We start from the raw sequence: 23,696 nt of genomic DNA, 5'->3' as shown, positions 1-23,696 counted from the left end.
CAGTCATGTTCTGGGAGTGGAAGAAGAGATTCTGTATGTTCTGAAGAGGAATTATGTTTGTGTTAAGTCCTGCCATGGTAGGAATAGCTAGCATACTGTAAAGAGACCATGTTAAATGATGCTACCACATGCTCACTCATGGTATTGTCTGTTGTTGAAATTGAGAGGATTGCCATGACACACAATTTTCTCCCTTGGCGGTGGGAGTGATAATGTGCAAGGATGCACCTATTCTTTTTCCTGAATTAAGCCAGACAAATCAAATCACTTTCTAAGTTTCATTTTTGTTCACTCATGGCTAAAATTAAATATTTTGGCTACACAAACAAATCCCCATGGATTAATAATGTTTTACATTCTGCCCAGACCCACAGTCCTAAATAAACATCTGTCAAATCACCAGACATGAGAAAAGAAACTGGGAAAATGCTTGTGATTTTTACAACTCTATACAATCCTAGCCGACTACCAGCCAGCATATACTGGTTCTGTGCGCCCAGTCACACCATAAGTTGTGTGTGGTCTCGCTCCTTTTGAAAGTAATGGAGATTTTAAAGTTTTCCTGCCATTTTCTTGCCTTTGTTTCAGAATTATTACAGACACAAGCAGGACTCCACCTGGAAAAATGAAGAATGAAAATTATTTTCAGGAGGGAAGGGAAAAAATGTCAGAGGTTATTTATTCTGAGCTTTATTGATAAAGCAGTCTCATACTCTGACAACCCAAGGCTTTTTTTTCATTTAAATTAGTGCAAATTTGTTTTGGGCAGGTATAATTTCACTTCTCAAAACACAACTTTGAAAGTGCAACTCTGCTATGAAAAGTGACTATAAAAATGATCTTATTCAAATCTCCTTTTTGATATGCAGTCTCATTGGCAGACTTTAATGACAAAATTAAGTGGCTGCCTTTCAGTCCCCCTTAACTGTTCTTCTGTGCTAGTAGAAAGAGGGCTGGATTCTATTTAACATGCATCACCAGAAATATTTTTCTCAGTTGATTATACTTGTGCACATCTATTGAAAGACTTGGCTGAGAAATAAGTTTGACCTGCAGAATCCCTATAATCCTATAATGAGGCACAAGGAGGAAAGAACCCAGATTGACTAATTCTAGACTGAGTGTTCAGGATTGTCAGGAAAAAAAAATTACTTCTAAACTGAGCATGCTGGCATGGAAATAATTGACAGATATCAAGCTCTGCAATGCTATTTTTAGTTGCTTTTTGGCCAAACCACACTAGAGAAACTGATCTTAATGGCACGTTTATGCTCCTCCGCTGTGATGCATCAACATGCCCACCCAGGCAGAAAGATGTCCAACTTTTAGATTCTGAGTGAGCAAATGCAAGCTCACAGTAAATGTGTGGATCTACATCAGCTCTGAATTTGTCCTATGAACTTTTATGAAATATTCCCTGGTTCTTGTGAATTTGTTATTTTTCTATTTAGTTCTTACCATTTGAAATACATGATTTAACTGAGTGTTGAATGGTTTTCTTCAAAAGCATTTCTGATGGAAAAGCCCAAGAGTGGTAGGAGGTAACTCCAAACTGGACAGTCTTTTTCACACAAGCCTTTTTTTAATATATTTTCCTGCCAAATACCTATTTTAACTGCTATCTTCATGACAATTTTGGAACATCCAGGGCTCCTGACTGTTGAAATGCAATTTTGACCCCTGGCGGAACCAGCAGGGCAAGGAGCTGAAGGAGGAGAGGATCCAGCCTTCAAATGATTTCCTGTCTTGGCCAGGCAAAAGCCTATCTGATTGGCTGCCTTCACCACATCCCCACCTCCTGGGGAAGAGCAGCCAATCAGGTCTGCTACAGGAAGCAGGCAGAGCTCTCCCTTTTCCTCTTGGAAGCTGAGGGGAGGTTTTGGGGGAGGGGAAGAGGTGGCTCTGAGGGGCTGACACTGTTCTCACAAGGTGGGATAAGAAGGGAGCAGGATAAGCTCAGCAAGTCAGGACAGCTCTGCTCCTCTTCCTCCAGTGAAAAACGGGTCATTCTGCTCCCCACACACACACTTCATGTGCCCACCCCATCCCTGGAACACCATGCCTAAGAAGAGGATAACTGCTGTCCCAGGCCTGGGTGGGGCGTGGAAGAGAAGAACCCTTGGAGGAGCAGAGGTGCACTGAGGGGCAAGAGGCAGGGATGGGGAGGGGAGAGAGAAGGGGGCAGAATTATTTGCTGCGCTTGGGTAGAGATTGGGGCTGGAGGTGGGACACAAAATTAAATAGAATGGGAAGAAGCTGGTTCCACAACATCAGGTAGCCAACAAGAGCTCCTGATATGGGGGCCAAAACAATCTTGTATACTTTGGGAAAGCTGGCAATGTTGTTACTGCCATTTCTTTCAATATGTATCAGTGTGGATCCTACTGTAGATGCACATGTGCTTCATGCATGAGATCGGATATATATGTATTTTTTTAATAGCAGTGTCCACAGGCAGTGCAGGATAGGGTGGCTGTGACCCTCCCTGAGTTCCCTCTTATTGCCCATGGCAGCAAGACAGAACCTGTACATGTCTGAACTGCTAGTTCTTAGCTTTGGCTAAATTTCACCAAACCCTTCATATAAACCTTCTAAACTCTTTTGACTTGGGATCAACAATGACACTCCCTCAAAACTCCCACACGACAGCAGGGAAATAATTAAGGAAGGCGAAATTGGCTTTACAGGCAGTAATGGATGCCTCTGACATAGCAGCTACATCTGTGGCCTTGGCGGTGATGCTGTGTAGAGCATCATGGCTCTAAGTATCAGGCATGCCTAGGAAGGAGTAGGCCATGAACGAAGACTTGCCCTTTGAATGTGTGGAGTTACTCAGTAAGTATACTGAGGCTCAAAAGCCACAAAAAGTTTTGATTTCAATGACGAGGCATCACTGCTGACAATCAGTTTAATTGAAAACTTCCCAACCAGCTCTGTGCTCGATAATCACCTTAGTTTCACAACTGTCTTTCTATTGGCCATCACCTCTGCACAGAATCAACAAGCTACAAACCCTTAGAGCAGGACCTCTCTACACATCCTTTCATAGGGACAAGGTGGTTCTGAGACTGCACTCTAACTTCATCCCTAAGGTGGTCTCTAGAGTTTCACCTGATTAGTTGAGTAAAGCACCAATGTTCCTCCTGAAGTCACATTTAACACAAGCTACATTTGAGGGATGTTTGCAGAGCTTTATTCTGTTACCAGGACAGGACTAGACCTTTTTAGTCTGTCTCCTCATCTCAGTGGCTATATCTGGCTTATTGAACGGCCAAGCCACCTCATCACAGAATTTCTAAATGGATCACACAGCGTGTCTCTACAAACTATCAGGTGTTCAGCTTCTTTCCCTCTGATTATTAGGGCACCCTCCACTAAAGCACAGGCACCATCTTTGGCCTGCTTCAGAAATGTGCCAATATGTAACAGCTGTAATGCAGCAACATGGAACAACCCACTGACTATTGTCAAATGTTGCACCCTTGACTAGGCAAGTGGTGACTAGAGCTCTGACAGCAACCCCTTGCTATTCTTATGTCTTTAAAGCTGCTGTCTCATATTTTTATCATACTGTACTATTGTGCTTTTGGACAATATTTTAGGGATATTAAGAAATCTACTAAAAATAGGCTAGAGAATCCTAGGAGGCACCATAATTAAGGCACAAAAAATTAATTCCTCTGTAAACAAAAATGCAAGGAACAAGCAGTGGCCAAAAGAAGAGAACCCACACAAGAAATGAAGATGTCAGAAAACTAGTTAAGAATAAACCATCAAGGGGACACCTCCACTGTTGATTAAACAAGAAGTTACCCAAGCTGCAGGTGGAATGTATTCCACTTTTACTATAGCATAAATACTACTCACCTGCTGAAGAAACAGCTAGTAATACAATGGTTAGAGGAGCCAGTTCACAAGAGTTTCCTGCCTTATAAAGAAATGTTTCCATACAATATTGTGGTTGAGTGCTCCCAGCTGGGCAGAAGGCATTAGAAGGACATGCAATTGGGTTCACATCTGGGCTCTAAGGAAGTGAAAATACAAAATAGGTAGTTTCATCAGACAGGTAAGGCTGTATTATTTGTTAAGCACTGACACTGCCCAGCATGATGCAGGACACTAAATAAGCCAGGAGCAGTGGGGGCTGAAGCTGGGAGCTGCATTGGGAGCCCCCCCCCATATGTCTGTACACAGCCCCTAGCTACCCCCTCCCTGCACCCTGAGTGGTTTTTAACCTTTTTTTGAACTGAGTCCCCCTCTCTGAGTTATATTTTTCGGTTGCATCCCCAGACAGGCTGGGTGACCTCCTGAGTGAGTTGGGGGTGGAAGTGGCGCTCCCTCCCTGGACCCCCGAATAGAAGTAAAACTACACCTATACACAAGAGTGCCGCCGCCCGGCCTGGAGCCCTGAGTTACCCCCAACCCCCACTGGGCCCTGGCATTTTTATAGCATGTTGAGGGGGGCCTCAGCAAGAAAAAGGTTGAGAACCCCTGGTGTAGACAAGCCTGAAATTTACAGCAAGTGAAGAGTGGTAATTTCAGGTTGGTTAAATTAGGCTCAAGTCAGTCATGGGTACTCTGAGGATGGCACCATTACTTGTAGGATTTAGAGCAACAAGTCTCTTACACAGCCTGGCCCATATTTCAAGTAACACAATTAATGGGCCACTTTCCAGTCTTTAGTTTTCCCCAAAACTCCCAGTGGAGGATCAGTGGAAGCTTCATGTGTGGAACAAGGATAGGTACATGGCTCTAGAGGTGGCTAACATTTGCAACTACTCTCTAACATGGCTGTGTTTACTTTTTTTTTTTTTTTTTTTTAAGCAAAAAAAGCTAAAAGAACCCTACAAAGGAAGTGAACTGAATAAAGATGGTGTTAATTAAAATGTATTCAGCTTGTAATAGATCAGCTACATTTAGTAAGACATACCACTGCTGCAGCTTAGAGAGACTTACAGGACAGTAATAATTTTCTGGGCATTTGTCACAGCTCTCCTTGCCCCTTTGTACTTGGTATTCTCCTATATTGCAGATCTCACATTTGCTGTCGCTGGGGCCTTTATATGTACCTACAAATCAAAAGAAGCACAAAATGGGGCTTTTGGTATCAGTGCATGGTTGACCTGTGCTTTAAAGGAGTGAGAGGAAAACTGCTGAAAACATTTAATGCACAAAGCAAAAATTGGGCTCTCAAGTAGTCTATGCTGATGGGCAGAGAAAACTAAAAGAGAACATATGGGCTTGGGGATGAAGGAGGAAGCCTGCATTTTTAAACTTGGCAAATAGGGTTAGTTTGAGTCATGAGTTCAGGGAAATACTGTTCTGCATTTTCACATATTTCAAAACCAATGATGAGAACAAGCTGCAATGTTCTACACTGGATCCAAAGTTCAGAATGTTTGTCTATAATTGTGGGTTGAATCCATCTTTCCTTTCCAGTAGAAAGATGATAGCTGTTTAAAAATTATTAAATGGCTTTTTTCATTTTCTGAACTTCATATGTTCATAAGAACTGTGGGTCTTTAAAATTGTGGGACGCTGTTTGCTGCATTAATGTTTAATGTGTCTTGTATATTTAAAAACACTACTTCACTATGGAACTTCCCGGTGTTTTTTAGCCCTGCTGCAGGGGCTGTAGCATAATGCCATATCACTGACTCGTATGTGGCTTGGTGTTTATATAAGACCCTATTGAATAGAGGCTAGAAATCACATTTCCTCATTTCCCCCTTCATGACCTTCCCCTGCACTGCTTGTTTATAGACTTAGGCCAGGTCTGCAATGCGACTACTAGCATAGGGATACCGGCATACTATCCCAGCAAAGCTCTACTAGTGGATGCAGCGCTTAGTGACTCTGCTTTTGCCCGTAAAGCTTAATTCATTCCCCCTGAGCAAAATAAATTATTCAGGCAAAAGCACTGTATTAGGGGCTTTTTACTGGCACAGGTGTATCAGTCAGGGATTACACCTCATCACATTCTGGACCAACATAGCTCTAGGCTGGACTAAATCTGTAGTGTAAGCCAAAGTCTGGCCAACTATAGACTACTCCTGGGGGAATTCTGTGCCACTGCGCATGCACAGAATTCATGTCCCCTGCAGATTGCTTTTTCTGCACAGAATGTAGATTCTGTTGGAGAGGTGCTGCAATTACAACTTTTGCTTACCAAGGGCTGCTGTGATGCCAGAAGAGAGGGCAGCCAGCTGGTGGAGAGGGAGGGGGAAGAGGCGGCATTCCTCACAGTGGGGTCAGGTAAGGAGGCATAGGAGGGACAGAGCGGGGTTTTTTTGGGGGGGGGAGATCACACTGGGGGACAGACTGGGGCTCAGGAGCTAGTGGGGTGACAGCATTGAGACAGGAACTGAATGGGAAGGGGGCTGCAGGGCTATAAGGGGTAGGGAGGTTGCAGGGCCATATGAGGATGGGGCAGATGTGCCTGATGGAATGGAAGAGGCTAGGGATCAGCCAGGGTCTGCATGGGGGAGGTTCCCCAACTCCCTAATAATCCCCTCCCACCCACCCCCAAAAAACCACCTATTCCATACTTCTCCCACCCACACCCAACAACCCTCCAGGTTCACTCCCAGGCTCCTTCCCTCTTCCTCAGCTCTTCCATTACCCCGGACTCCCCTAAGCCTTTGCACTGCTTCTGGGAGGAGCAGGAAATACAGTTCTCTATTGTAGTTTAAATTAATTACTCAAAGTTCTGTATTAATATGCCTAGTAGGGAATCCATTTGTCAAAAAAACATTTCTTGAACTATTTTATTTTTGGTCTGTATTGTTACAGACATACTTGCTGACAGGTATTTTGAAATAAATTACCAAAATAATTGAAACTAGCATGATTATAATGTGTTGTTTTGACAAATAAAATATGCAGAATTTTGCAGAATTTTTAACTTTTTGACACAGAATTCCCCCAGGAGTAAGTAGAAGCATTTTTGAGTCTGCTGTAACCAACCTAGGGTATTAGTGAACGAACCCATTGCTAACCACCATTACCAGCCAAAATCCTGATGTATTGGTGCTGAAAACAGTTTCCCAGCCTGCATGGTAAAAATAAAAGTCGCAAGAACTCTTCTGCAATAATGATGAAATGGTGTGTTCTGCAAACACTAGCTGGTAAACCCATTTCAGTATTGTTGCTGAGAACAAGTGCCAGCTGCTGGCCAGTTTGCTAGCAGAGATCAGCCTAAAGCTTCTGCAAGTTTTATTCTCTAAATAAAGCTCGTTGTCCTCAGCCAGAAAGAATATCAGCTGCATTTCCCCTCTTTTAATTAATTACCTGGCAGACAAGGTGCACATTCTTCAGATGCTTCTGTAAGGGCCTCTTCTCCAGTGGGGCAAATTGTACACTTGCTGCAGTTGGTAGTACTTTGGAGAGAAGAAGAGAGAGGAAAAGAAATATACAAATATAGCTGACTCTAGCTAAATCATCTGATACAGCATGTAAACTGAGTATGACATTGAGCAAAAGCTGACTAGGTCTAAACTACTTGGATGTTCATGCTGGCTTTATTTCCTCTTCGGTCCTTAAATTAAGAACTGAGGCCTTTGTCTATATTAGGGTTTTAGCCAGCTGTGTGGTTGCATTGGTATAAACTTCTAGTGCAGACGCCCATAGCTGAGGTAAGCTACACCAATGCAAGTCACAACTTACAGTGGTGCAGCGCATCTACAGTAGGGATTTGCATTCAAGTGGCTGGCACCCTAATGTAGACAAAGCCTAGGCCTAAAGGCAGACATCAAAAGAAAACACAACGGGGAAGGGGAGAAAGAAAAGGGGAATGGTCTTATGGGATGTGAAACCTTCACAGAATACTAATCAGTTCTGATAACTTCTCAGCATCCAGGCTCATCACTAAATGCCCCAGCTTTCTTAAAACAAAAGACCAGTATTTGCCAGCTCATTACTACTTATTTTCTTTCTCACCCTTCCTTACCCCAGAGGAATTTTTGATAGTGAATTCTCAAGTTCCTCTCCATCCAAAATGACTCTCATGCCTTTGTACAGAGGAGTTTATCTGCTGCCCTCTTCACCTCCTTCATTATCCAGTGAGTTTAATCCTTAATATAAAACCACATCTTGGACTGCAGTGTGACTGTCAACTGATGGGAGTTTCTAATTCTATTCACTTTTGTTGGCTGCCACACAACAGCGTAATCTGGGAAGAAGGGGAATCCTGAACTGAAACCTCCCAAGAAGCAGCTAAATATGTTGCCATTGCACCATTAATGGGCCAGCCTCGTGGCACCACTGAAACACATGTATAGGGTCCCCATTCGCTCATCACGGACCCACTGAATTTTTAGGATTTTTTACCTTAAGTCAGTGTTCACTACAGTATCAATTTCAGTTAAGGAGAACAGAGTTTTGGAATCTTCAAGAGACTCTCTCTCCAAACAGCCAGGTCCCCCTTATAACATTGCTCAGCAGGGCTGATTCATCGATCAGCCTGAAAACCAAGGATGCCTCCCTTTTTGCCAGTTGAATTGGTCTCTTGAATCACTTGCCAATAGTAAAAGAATCCTACTACCCTTTCCCACACCATTGAAAAGTCATATATGTATTTCGTACTTGCAAAATGATCCATGTGGACAGGGCATGCAGAATGCTGAATTGTTCTGGAAGCTGAAATGCCCTAAGGAAATAGAAAAGAGGAATCTTCCTTGTAATGTCACTAGTCACTCAATTATCAAGGTTACAAAGAGTTAAGATGAGTCTCCCAATGACGTGTAAAACCTTGTTGTGTGTTCTTCTGACAGTGATTTTGGGGAGAGAGGTGTTTGAAATTTTTTTTAAGGAGCCCTAAAACCAGGGTACTATCATAATGACCTTGCAATACTAGCGTGACATCTAGGAGGCTCAGACACTCCACTTCAATCTAGTGCTATTGCCAAGATTTAAAACTCTGTCAGGAACTGCAAAGTGACACTTTATGCCCCTGTGATGGGTAGACAGGCCCTGCAGAGCTGCTGGTGTTGCGTGGAGGAGCGCTCCATCCCCATTTTACATTGAATAGACTGAAAGTGAAAAAGGCTATTGACAAAAGTGCAGTTTTGGGTATAGGCTGCCAGCAAGTTCTCAAGGATGTGCAGTTGCTGTCCTACCTTCCCATACAAAAGCTATAGGGAGGGATGTTTTGCCTGGACTGAGGAAAGGCAACTGTGCTTCTGACCCAGTCACCTGAAGTAGGAGGAACTTACACTGGTCGGGGTACATGAACACCTGGCCTCCCCCTCTGAAGAAAATCAAGAGGACTTGAAGAGAGAGAGAGAGACCCTACAGGAAGGTTATCACAGGCTAGTACAGGTGTGAGGGGGAGCATAAGCTATTTTGTTATACACAAGAGCAAGGTGATATGCATGGTTTGATGGCAATTTTTCCATCAAATTAGAAAAATATATTAGAACAGTCAAAAGAAATGGAATCCATAGTTCAGTTTTTTGGTCTGAAAAAACAATCCTGTTACTAAATGCTACTTTTTCTTTTAAGTAATCTGTTACTGTAACCAGTTATAAGAAAAATCTTGCACACTTCGGAGGTGAGTAAGAGTCAAAGCATACCTTTTCCACACGGTGTGCAAGCTGGTGCCCCAGACTCATTGGAATAAGAGCCAGGCTGACAGGGCAGGCATGCAACACTTTTCATTAAACTAAAAAGAGAGTTGTATTGAGTTAGTTCAGTTTTATGTATTTTTCATGAGGAAAAAAGCTTCAGTCAAATTTAAGCTGCTTAATCGGAAACAGACCTATTTGTTTGCTTGTATATTGTGCATCTCTAGGAAATACAGAAATAGTTTAATAAAGGTGAGGCAGTTCAGGGGGAAAAAACCAACTAGAACGAGCCTGAACTTTAAACATTCAGTTAAGAAATGAAGTTTTCGATTGCATTGATACTAGAGATGGTTTATGCATTTCCTGCAGTGTGCTGCAAGCTTTACAGATAGATATGGGTGGGACAAGATTACAAAGTCCCATCCTCAGGGAAGTTAGGCCAAGATTTTAAAACGGGTTTCTGAAGTCCACACTCAGGCATGCAAGAGGCCGGATTTTCAAAGGTGCAGAATGCCCAGCATCTACCATTGATTTTTATGGGAGCTGCTGGGTGTTCAGCACCTTTGAACATCAGGTCACTTCAACAGAAGCCTCAACAAGGATGTAGAAATCTAACTTGAGGTATCCAGTTTTGAAAATCTTGGCCATAAAGCCTAAATGAGACCTGAACAGGAGCTGGGGATGGTAATGAAATACTCTTTTTTCAGGAGAAGGGGTGCATACTGGCTAATGCGTTTCTTACAGGCAGATCCAAATCATACCACTTTTCTAAATGAGGAATTTCCTTCTCAGTTTGGTCCCTCTCCTCCATGCCCCCTTAGGTATCTTTTCCCGTCCCCTATTACTAATGGTAATTAATGCCACCTTGGAACTTGCACTCTGATCAGATAGATCATGTTACTGATTCTGAGACCCCGTAGAATTCATTGCATACCCGGCTGGGGGAAAGAGGCACTGAATGCAGGTTCACATTGCAGTGGCCTAGCAGCGAGCTCTAGCTGGGATTTGTATTAAAGGTAAAAATTAGGAGGCATAGATTAAGTGGCAGAAGCATTTGTTCTTGGAACTGTGAGATCCTTATTTAAGGCATCACTAGTCAGATTGAGAAACCTGGTAATCTCTCAAGCTCTCGCTCGGGAGTCCAATTGTGGCCATTGTAATAGTTTAATTGCAAGAATCTAGCTTGGCCTTCGATAAGGGACCACCCACCTGCCTTAAATTAAAGTCACCAAGAGAACAAGCTACTGCAGAGCCCTCCAACATCCATGGGGGTTTCGTAAACTGGGATGAAAGAAGAATCAGCTGCTAAACCACAATCAGCTGATGCTTTTGGCACCAAGTGACAGGACCTCTTATTAAAGTCTGACAATGCATTCTACAGCGCTGACGCTGCCTGTAAACATTTGTATATGTCTAATGTGTGTAAATAGCCAATACATGCTTCCAAATGAAATATTGGCACACAGACGACCAGTGAGTCACAACTGACCATGCCCATGGGGCAGAGATCTAATTTCTACAGGAGACCTAAAATAAAGCAGATGAGCACAGACAAATTACAGCTGCAACCCCGTCAAGACTGCACTATACCACAGGTCCCACTTAGGCGATGAAGTCTGGACAACCTGAGAACTGGCTTCTTGGGCCAACACATGTATTTGTAGGCATTTTGATAGTCACGGTAGCACCTTGCAATCATTAATTAATTAAGCCTCACAGCACCTCACTGAGGCAGTGAAATACTATCCCCTTTTACAGATGGGAAAACTAAGAGGCAGAGACAGAGGTTACAAGACTCCTTTGAATTACCCAGGAGGAAGTTTGTGGAAGAGCTGGAGCAAAAAACCCAGATCTCTTGGTTCCCAGCCTTAGTTTTTGATTAAATAAAATCTTACATTTTCTACCATTGGGAAACCCCATTAACACTGCTCCTGCAGCCTAACTAGGGGGCAGCAAAAGAAATCCTACATTCCAGGAAATGACTATTAATCATGTTTATTTCAATAGTGCCTGATGGTGAACCAAGAACAAGGACCTATTGGGCTAGGCACTTGTACAAACACAAAGTAGTAGACCCCGTTGCAATGCGAGAGAGAGAGGAAGACTACACAATCTGTGCCTAACCAAAAATACAATCCCAATAACAACAGTGGTCTAGAGACTTACTTAGTGTAATATCCTTGTGGGCAAAGCAGACAGGACAGTTGTCCAGCTAGAGGCTGATAGTGACCCACTGGACAGGAGATGCAATCAATAGGTTCTGCGCAGGAGCCCTCTGAGCAGCAGAAACAACCCAATGTCTCTAAAGCAGAATAAACATTTTTTTTAAAATGACATTTGTATCCAAAGATAAAACACCAATTTTTAAAACACAGATCAGTATCATGAATGTAGAAATATCTTTGTCTAAGTGGGCCTCAGACAACATTATCAAAATGTTGTCCTCACATAACACTGTAGGGTGGAAAAGAAAAAATATTGACTTTTATATTAAAAATCAGATTTTAATAATCCCAGAGTTCTTGAATCTGCTCAGACTGGCACAAGAACAATTGTTAAACAGAGAGTAGGTTATAGTCCAGGGTCTCAAATCTGTTGTCTCCGTTGTGTAATCTTTATAGTTAACAAGGCTGTTTTTAATTTGAGAGACCAGGAGGATTTTCCTCACCCTCAGTCGAAAAAATAATTTAAGAAAATTACTTTTGATCATTGATTAATGTAAGTTTAGCAGGAAATAGAACTGAAGGAGAAAACCCCAAAGCAGAGAATTCTGCCTTAAGGAGAAACAGTCTTTTGAGCGTGTGAAACTTACTGTTCCCACATCATAAAAATTCTATCAGTCTTAATTCTACAAAACTAGTTTATTCTACATAGAATAATTATGTAGGATTTGCCATGCCAGCTCTTGGGCCATCAAATCCGTCATCCTTCCTCTAGCAGGAGCCAGTGCCTGCTACCTTGCAACAGAGCACGTGGGACAGGAAAGATTAATACGGACCCAATTGTACAAAGTTGTATACGGTGGTGTTGGCAATTAGTTCTTGATCTCTGCAAGGGTTATCTCATGCCTCGAAACTGGTTATCCCTCTCTTAGCATGCCCTGATACATGTTTTATTATTGATCCTAACATTATCCAGTCTGGTTTTAAAAATAAAACTGTAGTATTTATTTGACTGACCTCCTGCTATAGTGAATTCCGTAGGTTGACCACATGTGGTATGAAGGAGAATTTCCTTTTGGGTGATTTTTTTCATTGTGGAACATGAATCCTTATGAAGAGCTGAATACTTTAGGCATTAGCACAGAGCAGGTATTCAGCATTGTGTAGGGATGGAGATGATGGCCCCACTAATAGGCTGGTTAGTGGAAACATTTGCCATCTATTTCTGGGCTTTATATTAATCTGAGCTTTTTAATTCATTCTTATTGCCTAAAAAAGTGAGCTTAAGAATGAGAAAGAAAGTGCACACTCACCCTCAAAGGTGATCTGCAGTGGGGAAAAGAAAGGGGGGGAGCAGGTTGCCCTTTTTTTGCTTCCCTAAAGAATATGAAGGGGGTCTGGAAAGGCTTATTTTTCTTGTTTATTAGTTCTTACTTTAGAAAATCAGAATTGTCAAGTCTCGTTGCTGAGTGGCTTCCTGTGTAACAGAGGTGGACTGGGAGCTCTCTTAGCACTTAATTGAAGGGGTAGGGATACTAAATCTTTAATGGAGGTTTCTTTCCGATTGTTTGAAACAAATAGTTTGAAATTGTTTTTGTTCATATCTACCATACTCAGAATCACTTCCCCTCTCAATTAGCTACGTTTCACCTGCATTGTGTTTTTAGGTTGTAATCCTACCACTTCTTCAATCAACCATGGAGTCCTCCAGGTTAAACAGGGTGGACAAGGCCTGATGTTCTAATGTAAAAAACGAGGAGGGGGGAAAAATCTGAGCCCTTTTTTGTGGCATGATACAGCAATAAAAAAATAAAATCACACACCCAGTTTTTGTCCCTTTTGCAATCACCTCTGTAGACAAAGTAAGAGAGCTGCAGCGGTGAGGGAAATCTTCCAAATCTTACCATTGCTGGGAAACGTTCCTGGTGAACAAGCTGTACACGCTGTTGTGTTCACTGCACTGCAGTTTGTGGACTCCATGGTGGTTACAAATGGAGTAGCTGATGGAACCCCAGCAGATGCTGTCACGTTTGGAGCAGTAGATAGCATGCTGGTAGGTACTGTGCCACGGGGGGTAGCTGATGTTACCCCAGCCAACTCTGTCACAGCTGATGTTGGTCCTGGAGAAACCTGAACAGTGGTACTATTTGGAATAGTGGACACCGTTGCAGTTCGGGTGGTGGATGAAACCTCAGCAGATACTGTTGTGGCAGATGGCACCGTGGGGTTTGTAGTGGTTGACAGCACTTCAGCTGTTACTGTCATAGCTCTAGTTGATACCGTAGAGACCCCGACAGTGGTTGCATTTGGAGCAGCTGACGAAACATCAGCAGATACCAGTGGTGATCCCGTAGAGACCTGGGCAGTGGTCATTTGTCCAACAACAATACCTAAGAGGGAAAAAGTTATTGTTAGTGGTTCAGTTAGTATAGTCCATGTGAGGAGACAACTCCATAGAGACTCATTTATCTAGCAGTTAACCCAAATCCATTTGCTTTTTTGATGTTTGGAAACATTTTCTCCATTATGCTCAAGAAGTGATGCAGAGAGAACCAAACAAGATAAAAGTATATACAACAATTAGTGGTCTAGAGAAGGTAGATCAGGTGCTTCTATTCTCCCCATCTTATAACACAAGGAGACCTTCAATTAAATTAACAAGCGACAAATTCAGAACTGATAACAGAAAATATTTTTCATAAAGTGCATTGGTAGACTGTGGAACTCATTGCCACAGGAAGTTGTTGAGGCCAAGAACATAAAATCAAGAAAGTGATTGGATATTTATATAAATAACAAGAATATCCAGAATTGTAATAACACGCATTGAAGCCCTCATGCTTCAGGACTCATGTCAATCTCTAAATCTCACCCTGATCTCTAATAGTTAATGGGAGGTGAATTATCCTCATCTGCCCACTGTGGGGTTCTTACACCTTCCTCTGAAGCCCCCTGTTGGAGACAGGTACTGAATGGACTTGTCGTCTGGTCCATTCCATTTTATTCCTTATATTGTTCTTATCACCAGGGTATCTGAGTGCCTTTCACTAGTGCATTAAGGGATGTGCCTATGTCATAAACAGATAGTTAAGGGTTAATGCCTCTTTTACCTGTAAAGGGTTAAGAAGTTCACCTAGCCTAGCTGACACCTGACCAGAGGAACCAATGGGGGGATAAGATGGTTCAAAAGGATGGAGGGAAGTTTCCTTTGTTTAGAGTTTAGTTTCAGTTTTGACCAGAGTGGGAAAGCTCCAGAAATCAGCCTCTTATCAAGTAGTGAGTATTAGTGAAGGGAATAAATAGGTTTATGTTTATTTTCTTTGTAACTTGTCTTGGGCATTAGGGAATAATCAAATTGGGTAACTTTCGTGTAACTAAGTTTTTGCCAGGGGAACATCCTCTGTGTTTTGAAGCTGTTGTCTGTGAGATCAGCTGGTATGCTATCTCCCAGAGGGTTTTCTTTTACCTTTCTTTTCTTTAATTAAAAGTCTCCTTTTTAAGAACCTGATTGATTTTTTCCTTGTTTTAAGATCCAAGGGGGTTGGATCTGGACTCACCAGGAATTGGTGGGGGAAAGGAGAGGGGATGGTTAATTTCTCCTCATTTTAAGATCCAAGGGTTTGGATCGGTGTTCACCAGGAAATTGGTGAAGAAGTCTCTCAAGGCTACCCAGGGAAATGAGTTAGAACTTGGGAGTGGTGGCAGCAAAACCAGATCTAAACTGGTAATTCAGTTTAGGGGTTCACATGCAGGTCCCCACATCTGTACTCTAAAGTCCAGAGTGGGGGTGAAACCTATGACAGCCTAACATCTGTAACTTATATGGTTCATTCTCTCTCATATCCCCTCCCCAGGGGGAGAATTGTGTGTACAGTGTAGTGTTTTGTTTTGGTAGGGTTTTGTTTTGTTTTAATGTCTATGCTGCTTGGTATTTACATTGGAGAAGGCAGGACACCGAAGTGCATTTTGCATTTGGAGTTGAAGGTGGTGAGGTTTGTGACTTCCTGGAGGAGTTCATTCCAGGCTTGGACTGGCCTCCTGAGGAAGTTCTGTCTCCTGCACTGATGAGCTTTACCCTTTTACTAGAAAGTTGCATTGTGCCTAAGGAGTGAAGTTCTCAACCACAGTCTTCATCCTGGTGCTTTAAGTGATATTTTGAGATATCCCAGACCAGGCCATTAAGTGCTCGGAAGATAAGGCCTACACCTTCAGATTTGATTGAATATTCTCAGGGAGGCCGGTTTATAGAGAGTGGAGAACAGGTTTGATGTATTTGAGGTAGCCCATTTTGCTGAGTAGATGAACTGCAGTGTTCTGTACTTGGTTGGAGTCTCCTAAGGGCTGGTGACTTCTTGGCGAGCCATATTGTATTGCTGTAGTCCCGAGGAGGGGTGACAAAGATGTCATTGTCTGGCAGGGTGGGACAGAGAGTCCTATTCAACCAGAGATGATAGAAAGCATTACTTATAGATGCTGCTGTGTGAAAGCTTAATGTCAGTGAGGAATCCAGGAGCACTCCTAAATTATGGACTGAACTAATCAGTAGTAAGTATGTGCTTGAACCAAAGGAGATTGCCCATGCATCAAACTCTTCAAAGTGTTTTTCCCTGCCCACCACTTTAGCAATTCCTATGTTCCTAGAAATGGGATGAGTCTCATACTGGATACTGTGGAAGTATCTGCAGGCAATCCACAGTACCTGGGGCAGAACGAACAGCACCCCCAGCATTATATTTGAATTGCAGGAGCTGTTCATTGGAGGATGATCCATTTTTAAAAATATAATCTACAATTCTGCATGCAAAAAGTCTGTTTTTTACTCACTGGGTCACCTTTAGGGCATCATAATTCTGAACTATATCAGCGTCTGTACAATGCTTGGATCAGCATCTCAAAGGTTCTATTCTGTAAGGTTCCTAATGTTTTCGCTTTTGCACTGCGTATCTTTGTGTGTTTGGGAGAGGTGAATTCCTCAAAATCCTACAGGAATGATTGTGATTCAGATTGCTTTGCTGTTACATGTAATAGGTTAAAATATGTTTGCTTGCTAAAAGTGAAATCTACAAGCCTTTGACCTGGGAGTAGCCATTTTGGCCCTCTTACCCATCGCTGAAGGGGAGAAAGACCCATTAAACTAAAAAGCAAAAAGCGTAGCAAGATGATTTAAATTTAGCAACATAATGATTAAGACATTTCAAAAAACAGCAATAGCTGTCACATCAGTGTAGGAGGAGGGAGTGCAATAGATCAGGAAGTTGGCATGGGGATTTTTTAGGTACTTTTTACAATAACTAACTGCTGCTGCTGACATTGTGTGATTTAAAACACAATTATGAGACTAAAGGATTTCTTTGTTCCCACCTCCTCAACGCCTTAGCCCAAGAATCATCATTGTTACATCAGCGTCTGGAAGCTGGATTGGGCATAGATACAAAATGTCCAAAAACTGCTCACAAGTTATTGTGCTGGTGTTAAGAGAAATTAATTAAAAATAAACAAAATTCTTGTCCTAAATGGCTAGGAATTTAGATTTGAATAAGTGGACAAATCTTGATACTAGATCATATCCGGTACCAAGAAATGTAAATATTATTGAAGTGTGTAGTACAAAAATAACTTCTTAATTTTCAGAATAAGCCAGTGATTCACACACTATTTTATTTATTGAATTTTCTTCTGCTTCACCTGATGTTTACCCACCTTGTCCTAATCAGCACACATTTAGGAAGCTTTCGTGGGTAAGAACCTCACTTCTTCAGATGCAAGAGCTTATGCTCCCAATACTTCTGTTAGTCTTAAAGGTGCCACAGGACCCTCTGTTGCTTTTTACAGATTCAGACTAACACGGCTACCCCTCGGATACTTGACACATTTAGGAGGCTCCAGCATAAAGGGAGCGTGTGGAACTTAAATGTAAGTAGCAGGGGAAAGGACAAGTTTAAACAACATTTAAGAACTGCTGCTGCAATGTTCAGTTTTAAGGAGGTGAATGGATCCGTTTGCATCAGAGGTATAAGCTATGGAAATAACAGGACATGTACACCATGGTCTAGTGGGTATGGCACTGAACTGCAGGGCAGGAGACCTGGATTATACTCTTAGCTCTGCTACTGACCTGCAGCGTGGCACAAGGCAAGACACTTCACCTCTCTGAGCTTCTTTTTCCCCCCCCCCACCCTTTTTCTGTCTTGCCTACTTAGATGATGATTTTTTTTTTCAGGGCAGAGACTCTCTCTTACTATGTGTTTGTACAGCATGTGGCACAATGGGACTGCAATCAGATGGGACTGCTGGGGTTACTGTAATGCAAACACCACCATCCTCATGGACATTTGAGAAATATGACTAAAATACAGAATTTAATTTCTACAACAGAATCACGCAGCTGAACAAATGGGTCCATTGACAGTTAACCTTTAAGAACTCTGGCCTTTTAGTCATATGAAAACTGTCTGTTAAGGAAACTCTTCTGTGCTTTATAGAGGTTAGAGTTACACTGACACTAACTTCTTTGTTGATTTGGAATCTGAGATCTACAATTTAAAAATATTTAAGCAGAGGAGTACCCTAACATCTTGACCATTCTCCATGCATGGGCCGTATTGATTGTTGTTGTCTAGTCTGTTAAGATTGTAAGCTCTTAATGGCATTTTTTCTAGGAGCATATTCAGTGCTTAGCACATTTGGGGTGCTTTGCAATAAAAGCCTTTGTAGCAAATTAGATTGCCGTGTAACCAAGATCATTCAGGCTCTCTCAGTGCTGATCCTTTTTTTCCTATTAAATTTTTAATAAATATACACATACAGAAATAACAAACTATAGGTAACTTCTCATAATACATACACTTTTTATAATAGATTAACCTTAGCTACATTTTAAACATATAATTATATAAAATATGAATGTGATCATATATATGTATGTATATCAAATGTAATCAAAATATAAATCAATTATTTGTATTACACAATTTACAAACACAATTTGTTTATAAAACTCCAACTGGTTAAAGTAAAATTATTAAAATAAGATAAAGAATAGAAGCAAAATTCAGAGGAGGGAGATAGAGACAGGGAGGGAAGGAAGAGGGTAGAAAGGGGGGACCATGCATTTAATAGGATCATTCAGATACTTCCAGGAAAGCATCACACATCTGAGAATATTTCTTGGGTATTTCTGTTACAGTGTACAGTTCTTTCCATGGTGGCCAAGCTTACAATGTCTATGGTCCAGTCCTCAATTGTTGGTCTTTTTTTGGATTTCCAGATTTGTGATACTAGGCTTTTAGGGATTATTAGTGCTCTGATGAGCCAAAACTTTTCAGATTTATTCAACTTCCAATTAACACCCATTAGTTTTAAGATTATATGTTTTTCTTGTAACACAATTTTATTTGATAGGAAGAAAATTAATTCTGCAATTAAGTTCTGCCCAAAACATAAGGGTATAGGAGCATTCCCAGAGCATATGCCATATGGGTTAAGTTAGCACCTGCTGAATCACGGTGCCAACATTTGTCTGGTTTAGTGGCACATGTTTTGAATAGTTGGCAAGGGAGCCAATGCATCCTCCATATGATTTTCTGCTGGATTACTCTTAAACGGAGGTCGAAGGAACAGTTTGGAGCAGTGGCTAAAATTTGTTTCCATTGGTTAGCAGACAATAATTGGCCTAGTTCTTCCTCCCATTGTTTTTTTTTTTTTTTAGGGAATCTGTGTTTAATTCAAATTTGCTAGCCAGGTGTGCATATAGTGTTGCCATGGGTCTTGGCAGCCTGAGTAATATTTGGAGAAGTGAAAGCAGTTCAGGTGGTCGGGGTAGCGCAGGCAATGGGGCCAAATAGATGGGAGACACCATGTGTCAGATGCATATATTGCCACTTCTTAGTCTCCAGCCTGAACCTTTCTTTGAATATTGTAAAAGGGAGGAAGGTGTCATTTTCAGTAAATCACTTTCCTAATACAATCTGGCCAAATTATGGGGTTTTTACAGAATTTTGAGGTATCCCAGATAGAGGCCTTGGTATGTAAAAAGGGCTGATTTTTAAATGTAGTAGACAGTGGACATCAAGTATATCTGGCTGCTACAATAGTTGGTGATTGTTCTTTAGGGAATCAGTAATAATTCCAGCAGCACATTGGGAAGGGGTAAAGGAGCAACCAATTCTGCTTTCAGAGGGAGCCAATCCAGGCCTCGACAGCATGAGGGATCGAGCCACTGTGCTGCTTGGCTGAGAACTATTGCCTGATGGTGACGTTCAAAGTTGGGAAATCTGAAACCACCTGTTTTGACAGAGAACTGTAATCGCTGTAAGGAGAGCCTGGGTTTGTTACCAGCACCACACAAGAAGGACTGAACATGGTGTCAATTTTGGTAAAATAAAAGTGAGGAATATGGATAAGGAGGGAATTCAGAATAAAAAGGATCCTGGGAAGGGCATTCATTGTGAGAGTTGGTGCCTGCCATCTATTGAAATTGTTTGCTAATGGCATGATTAATGCAGCTAGGTTAACCTTGACTACCTCTCTAATTTCCTTAGGGAACAGGATGCCAAGATATCTGAGGTTTGTCTGTTGCCATCTAAATGTCCCTATAGGCGAGCCCCTTCCAACTAGATCCAAGGAGATCTTCATTGCTTCCGACTTATCCCAATTTATGTTGTAGCCAGAGAATTTGCCAGAGTTATCTAATGTTTGTAGGTATTTGGAATGGATTTAATCTGGATTTTTAATAAATAGGAGGATGTCATCTGCATAGGGAAGCATTTTTGTCTCCTGAGACCCTGATTTGATCCCTTGAATCCCTTGGTGTTCCCTAATTAGTATTGCAAGTGGTTCTAATGCTAGATTGAACAAGGGTGGGAGGACGGGGAGGGAGCATCCCTGTCTGATTCCCTGAAATCAATCAAGGAGCGTGTGTGAATATTGTGCTATTTGTTAGGATCCAAGAGTTGTGTTTGGAATATAACAGCTTTATCCAGGGTAAGAAACAGACATTGCCAGTTCACTCTGTGAAAAGCTATCTTTGCATCAAGTGAAATGATTGAATGATTGCATGGAGATTTCTAGAGTGTTGAATGCCATAACATTAATCAACTGACATGTGTTATCTGAACCATGCTTATTTTATTAAATCCCACCCAATGGGGATGAATCATATCACTCATTACTTTTTCAAATCTCTTAGCCAATATTTGTAAAAGTATTTTTATATCAGTATTGATTAAAGAGATGGGTCTATAGCTATTACACTTTTGTGCATCCTTACCTGGTTTATGTATTACAGCAATTAGTGCTTCCCTCAGAGTAGGAGGTAACATACCTTTCTTGAAGGCATCTTCGTAAATGTATTAGAGCTTAAAGGCCAGAATTGCTTTGAAATGTTGATAGAATTCTATCAGTGGGCCATCAGGGCTGGGGGTCTTGCTAGGACTCATTTCCTCCGTGGCTTGATTATTTCTTCTGATAGCTGCTCTTCTGAGATGTGTGGGACTCAATGCTGATCCTAATCAGAAACAGCAATTCTGCAGTATCTTTAAGGAAGGGCACTTTGGTGTCCATACCTTGACAAAAGATTTAGACATGGAGTCTCTCTCTTCTGACTCAGCCTTCCTTAAAATATGAAGTCAATTTTCTCCCCATGGGAACACATGCCAATGAGCTGCCCTGGTTCCAATTCCAGTTTTGTTAAATGGGTCTCACAATAAGCTGAGTGGTGTATGTGCATTGGCTCTAGCATACCATTGGGCTCTCCTGGAATAAGTTTTCAGAAGGAACCATTATGATCACCTAGTATGGGAGAGAGATAGCTCAGTGGTTTGAGCATTGGCCCGCTAAACCCAGGGTTGTGAGTTCAACCCTTGAGGGGGCCACTGAGGGATCTGGGGCAAAATCAGTACTTGGTCCTGCTAGTGAAGGCAGGGGTCTGGACTCAATGACCTTTCAGGGTCCCTTTCTCCAGTTCTAGGAGATAGGATATCTCCATTTATTATTATAAATTTTATGACCTGCTGCAGAACAGCTCCTGGATATTTGTTTTGCGATGGAAATTTGTCTTCAGCCACAGATACTGAAATAGATTTAAGTTCCCTGGATTGCACAGGACTGATGGCATTTTTTAAATGAAATCTTTTGTTGAAAATAGATATTTTATTCAAAAACTGGGAGGGGAGGGAGGGAGTTGTGAAAATTTGACAAAACCATTGAAGTTTCTAATTTTTCACAGAAATTGTGCTTTTATACAAGTAGTTTTTATCCAATATTCTAGAAATTGGTGCTGAAATGGTTATTGAAAATTTTAATTTACCAAATTTAGTGATTTATTCTGCTTTCTAAATGGAAGAAACTATTTTTTAAAAAGATCACTAAAAATACAGCTAAAAACCTCCAGAAAGTGTTGAAGATTGGATGACTCATGCCAGCTAGGCCCCCAACATTGACCAAATAGCCTTTATTTGTCCTGGAAATTCATTGAACTCTTTCAATTACAGAGACAAATTCTTCCTGACTTACAGTATTTGCAACCATTGATATGTAAGGCAGGCAGTCTTTAGTCTACAGTTTGCAAATGAAGCCTGGTGGTCTGTGGAATTTCCTTCCTCTGCCCTCCTCCCATACATTGTCTGCAAATCTGGTGAAAATAATCATTCAATCCAAGTGAAATAAATCAAAACAAACCTACATATCTAGGTGAGTATATCAGAAAAAACACCTTTAGTAAAACAAAGAATGAAGAGGTGAACAAGTGGCTTCTGAGTGGGAGAGCATCCATATTTGCTTAACTCCCAGCAGAGCAGGGACTGCAAGTCTTGCTCATTTATGTGTTATATCTTTGTCAGACAGAGAAAATTACAAAATTAGTTATTTGAGCAGCTTAACGCCCTTGTACGTCGCTTTAAAAATGCAAGCCTACCCATTTCAATGGAGTAGCAGGATGTATTATTATTTATTTGTATTCCGGTAGTGTGTTGGAGCACCCGTCATGCCCCAGAGCCCCCTGGCGCTAGGCAGAACAAAGAACTTACAATCGAAAGGTATAGGCCTCCACCATGCGGACACACAACGCCACTTGGCGTAAACATGATACATATTGTAAAGAATACAAAGTTCTTGGAATCCCAACAGTAAAAACACTAAAACTAATATAAAATAATTATTTATAGACTAAACAGAGGGACAAATTCTGCCCTCAGATACCTGAAAGCAACTCTCATTGACCTCTGTGGGAGCTGTGTATCTGAGGGTGACATCTGGCCCATAGCATGTCATCTGTTGTAACAGAAAGATAAGTATGTAAAGCCCTCTTGCAGTATGTTCGGTCTCTGTGCTTTGCTCTGCAAAAAGACTCTGATTATTCTGTGTACCTTGGAGCTGCAAGAGTCATTTCTAAGGCTTCCTCCTGCTTTTTTGCAATTCTGCAAGCAAAATACTGCAGAATATTCAGGGTTTAGCTCAACTTTTAAGTCTTTCTTCCAAAATATTAAAAAGTAGTTGAGCAATGTGCTCAGCCATATTTGTTGTTCAGGGCCGTTGTACCAGCTGAGTGTTGCTGTATATATTTATATCCAATTGCAAGACTAAATGCTTTCAATCATGTCTTTGCAGCCTCTTTTCCTTTCCTCTGTTCCCTCACCCTTTTCCCTGCTGTTATACATTGCTTCCGAAACCAGTAACTGTATGAAAATGCAAAGCCCCAGCGTTCTCCCAGTGCAACAGTTTAGAATCATAACTAGTATCTTTCTAGACCAGAAAGAACAAATGTCACATTTTAAAAGTAGTTACTCACCCATCAAACAAGCGGCACCTAAACTCCAAAGCGGAGACCTGGGACAGGAACCCATTTTCCAAGCGGGTCACGGCTCCTCACCAAGGGAGAGCAGCTGCTAAGCTCCTACAGCAACCGTTTGTCCTTTTTTTAGTTTTTCTTCCCAATTCCATCACCTGACTCTGATCATGTGGTTGAGTCAAACCA

General features: G+C 41.6%; 1 protein-coding gene across 2 annotated transcripts; it reads right to left on the bottom strand.

The window, feature by feature from the left end:
- Positions 1–264: 264 nt before the first annotated feature.
- Positions 265–23,696, bottom strand: LOC101949915 (sushi, von Willebrand factor type A, EGF and pentraxin domain-containing protein 1). Of its 2 annotated transcripts, XM_005292465.5 has the most exons (9): positions 23,511–23,695; positions 13,630–14,115; positions 11,730–11,865; positions 9,573–9,661; positions 8,584–8,647; positions 7,291–7,379; positions 4,957–5,069; positions 3,868–4,024; positions 265–617 (listed from the first exon to the last, which is right to left on the bottom strand). In XM_005292465.5, exons 1-9 carry the CDS (start codon positions 23,563–23,565, stop codon positions 466–468), a joined length of 1,341 nt encoding a protein of 446 aa, XP_005292522.3. In that variant the 5' UTR covers positions 23,566–23,695; the 3' UTR covers positions 265–465. The 2 variants fall into 2 exon arrangements, with proteins under 2 accessions (XP_005292522.3, XP_042711476.2); XM_042855542.2 differs by lacking the exons at positions 8,584–8,647; positions 9,573–9,661 and having other exon boundaries at positions 23,511–23,696.

Source organism: Chrysemys picta, chromosome 5, assembly GCF_011386835.1.
Source record: "Chrysemys picta bellii isolate R12L10 chromosome 5, ASM1138683v2, whole genome shotgun sequence".
NCBI classification, from domain to species: Eukaryota; Metazoa; Chordata; order Testudines; family Emydidae; genus Chrysemys; species Chrysemys picta.
This window is presented reverse-complemented; position numbering and strand designations above follow the sequence as displayed.

Excerpts from the sequence above, each read along its gene's own strand:
- LOC101949915 (XM_005292465.5), bottom strand. The coding sequence starts at position 23,565 with ATGGGTTCCTGTCCCAGGTCTCCGCTTTGGAGTTTAGGTGCCGCTTGT. Across the intron at positions 11,866-13,629 it reads AGGAACGTTTCCCAGCAATG|AGACATTGGGTTGTTTCTGC; the intron begins GTAAGATTTGGA and ends ATTCTGCTTTAG. Across the intron at positions 8,648-9,572 it reads TTGCACACCGTGTGGAAAAG|GGCATTTCAGCTTCCAGAAC; the intron begins GTATGCTTTGAC and ends CTATTTCCTTAG.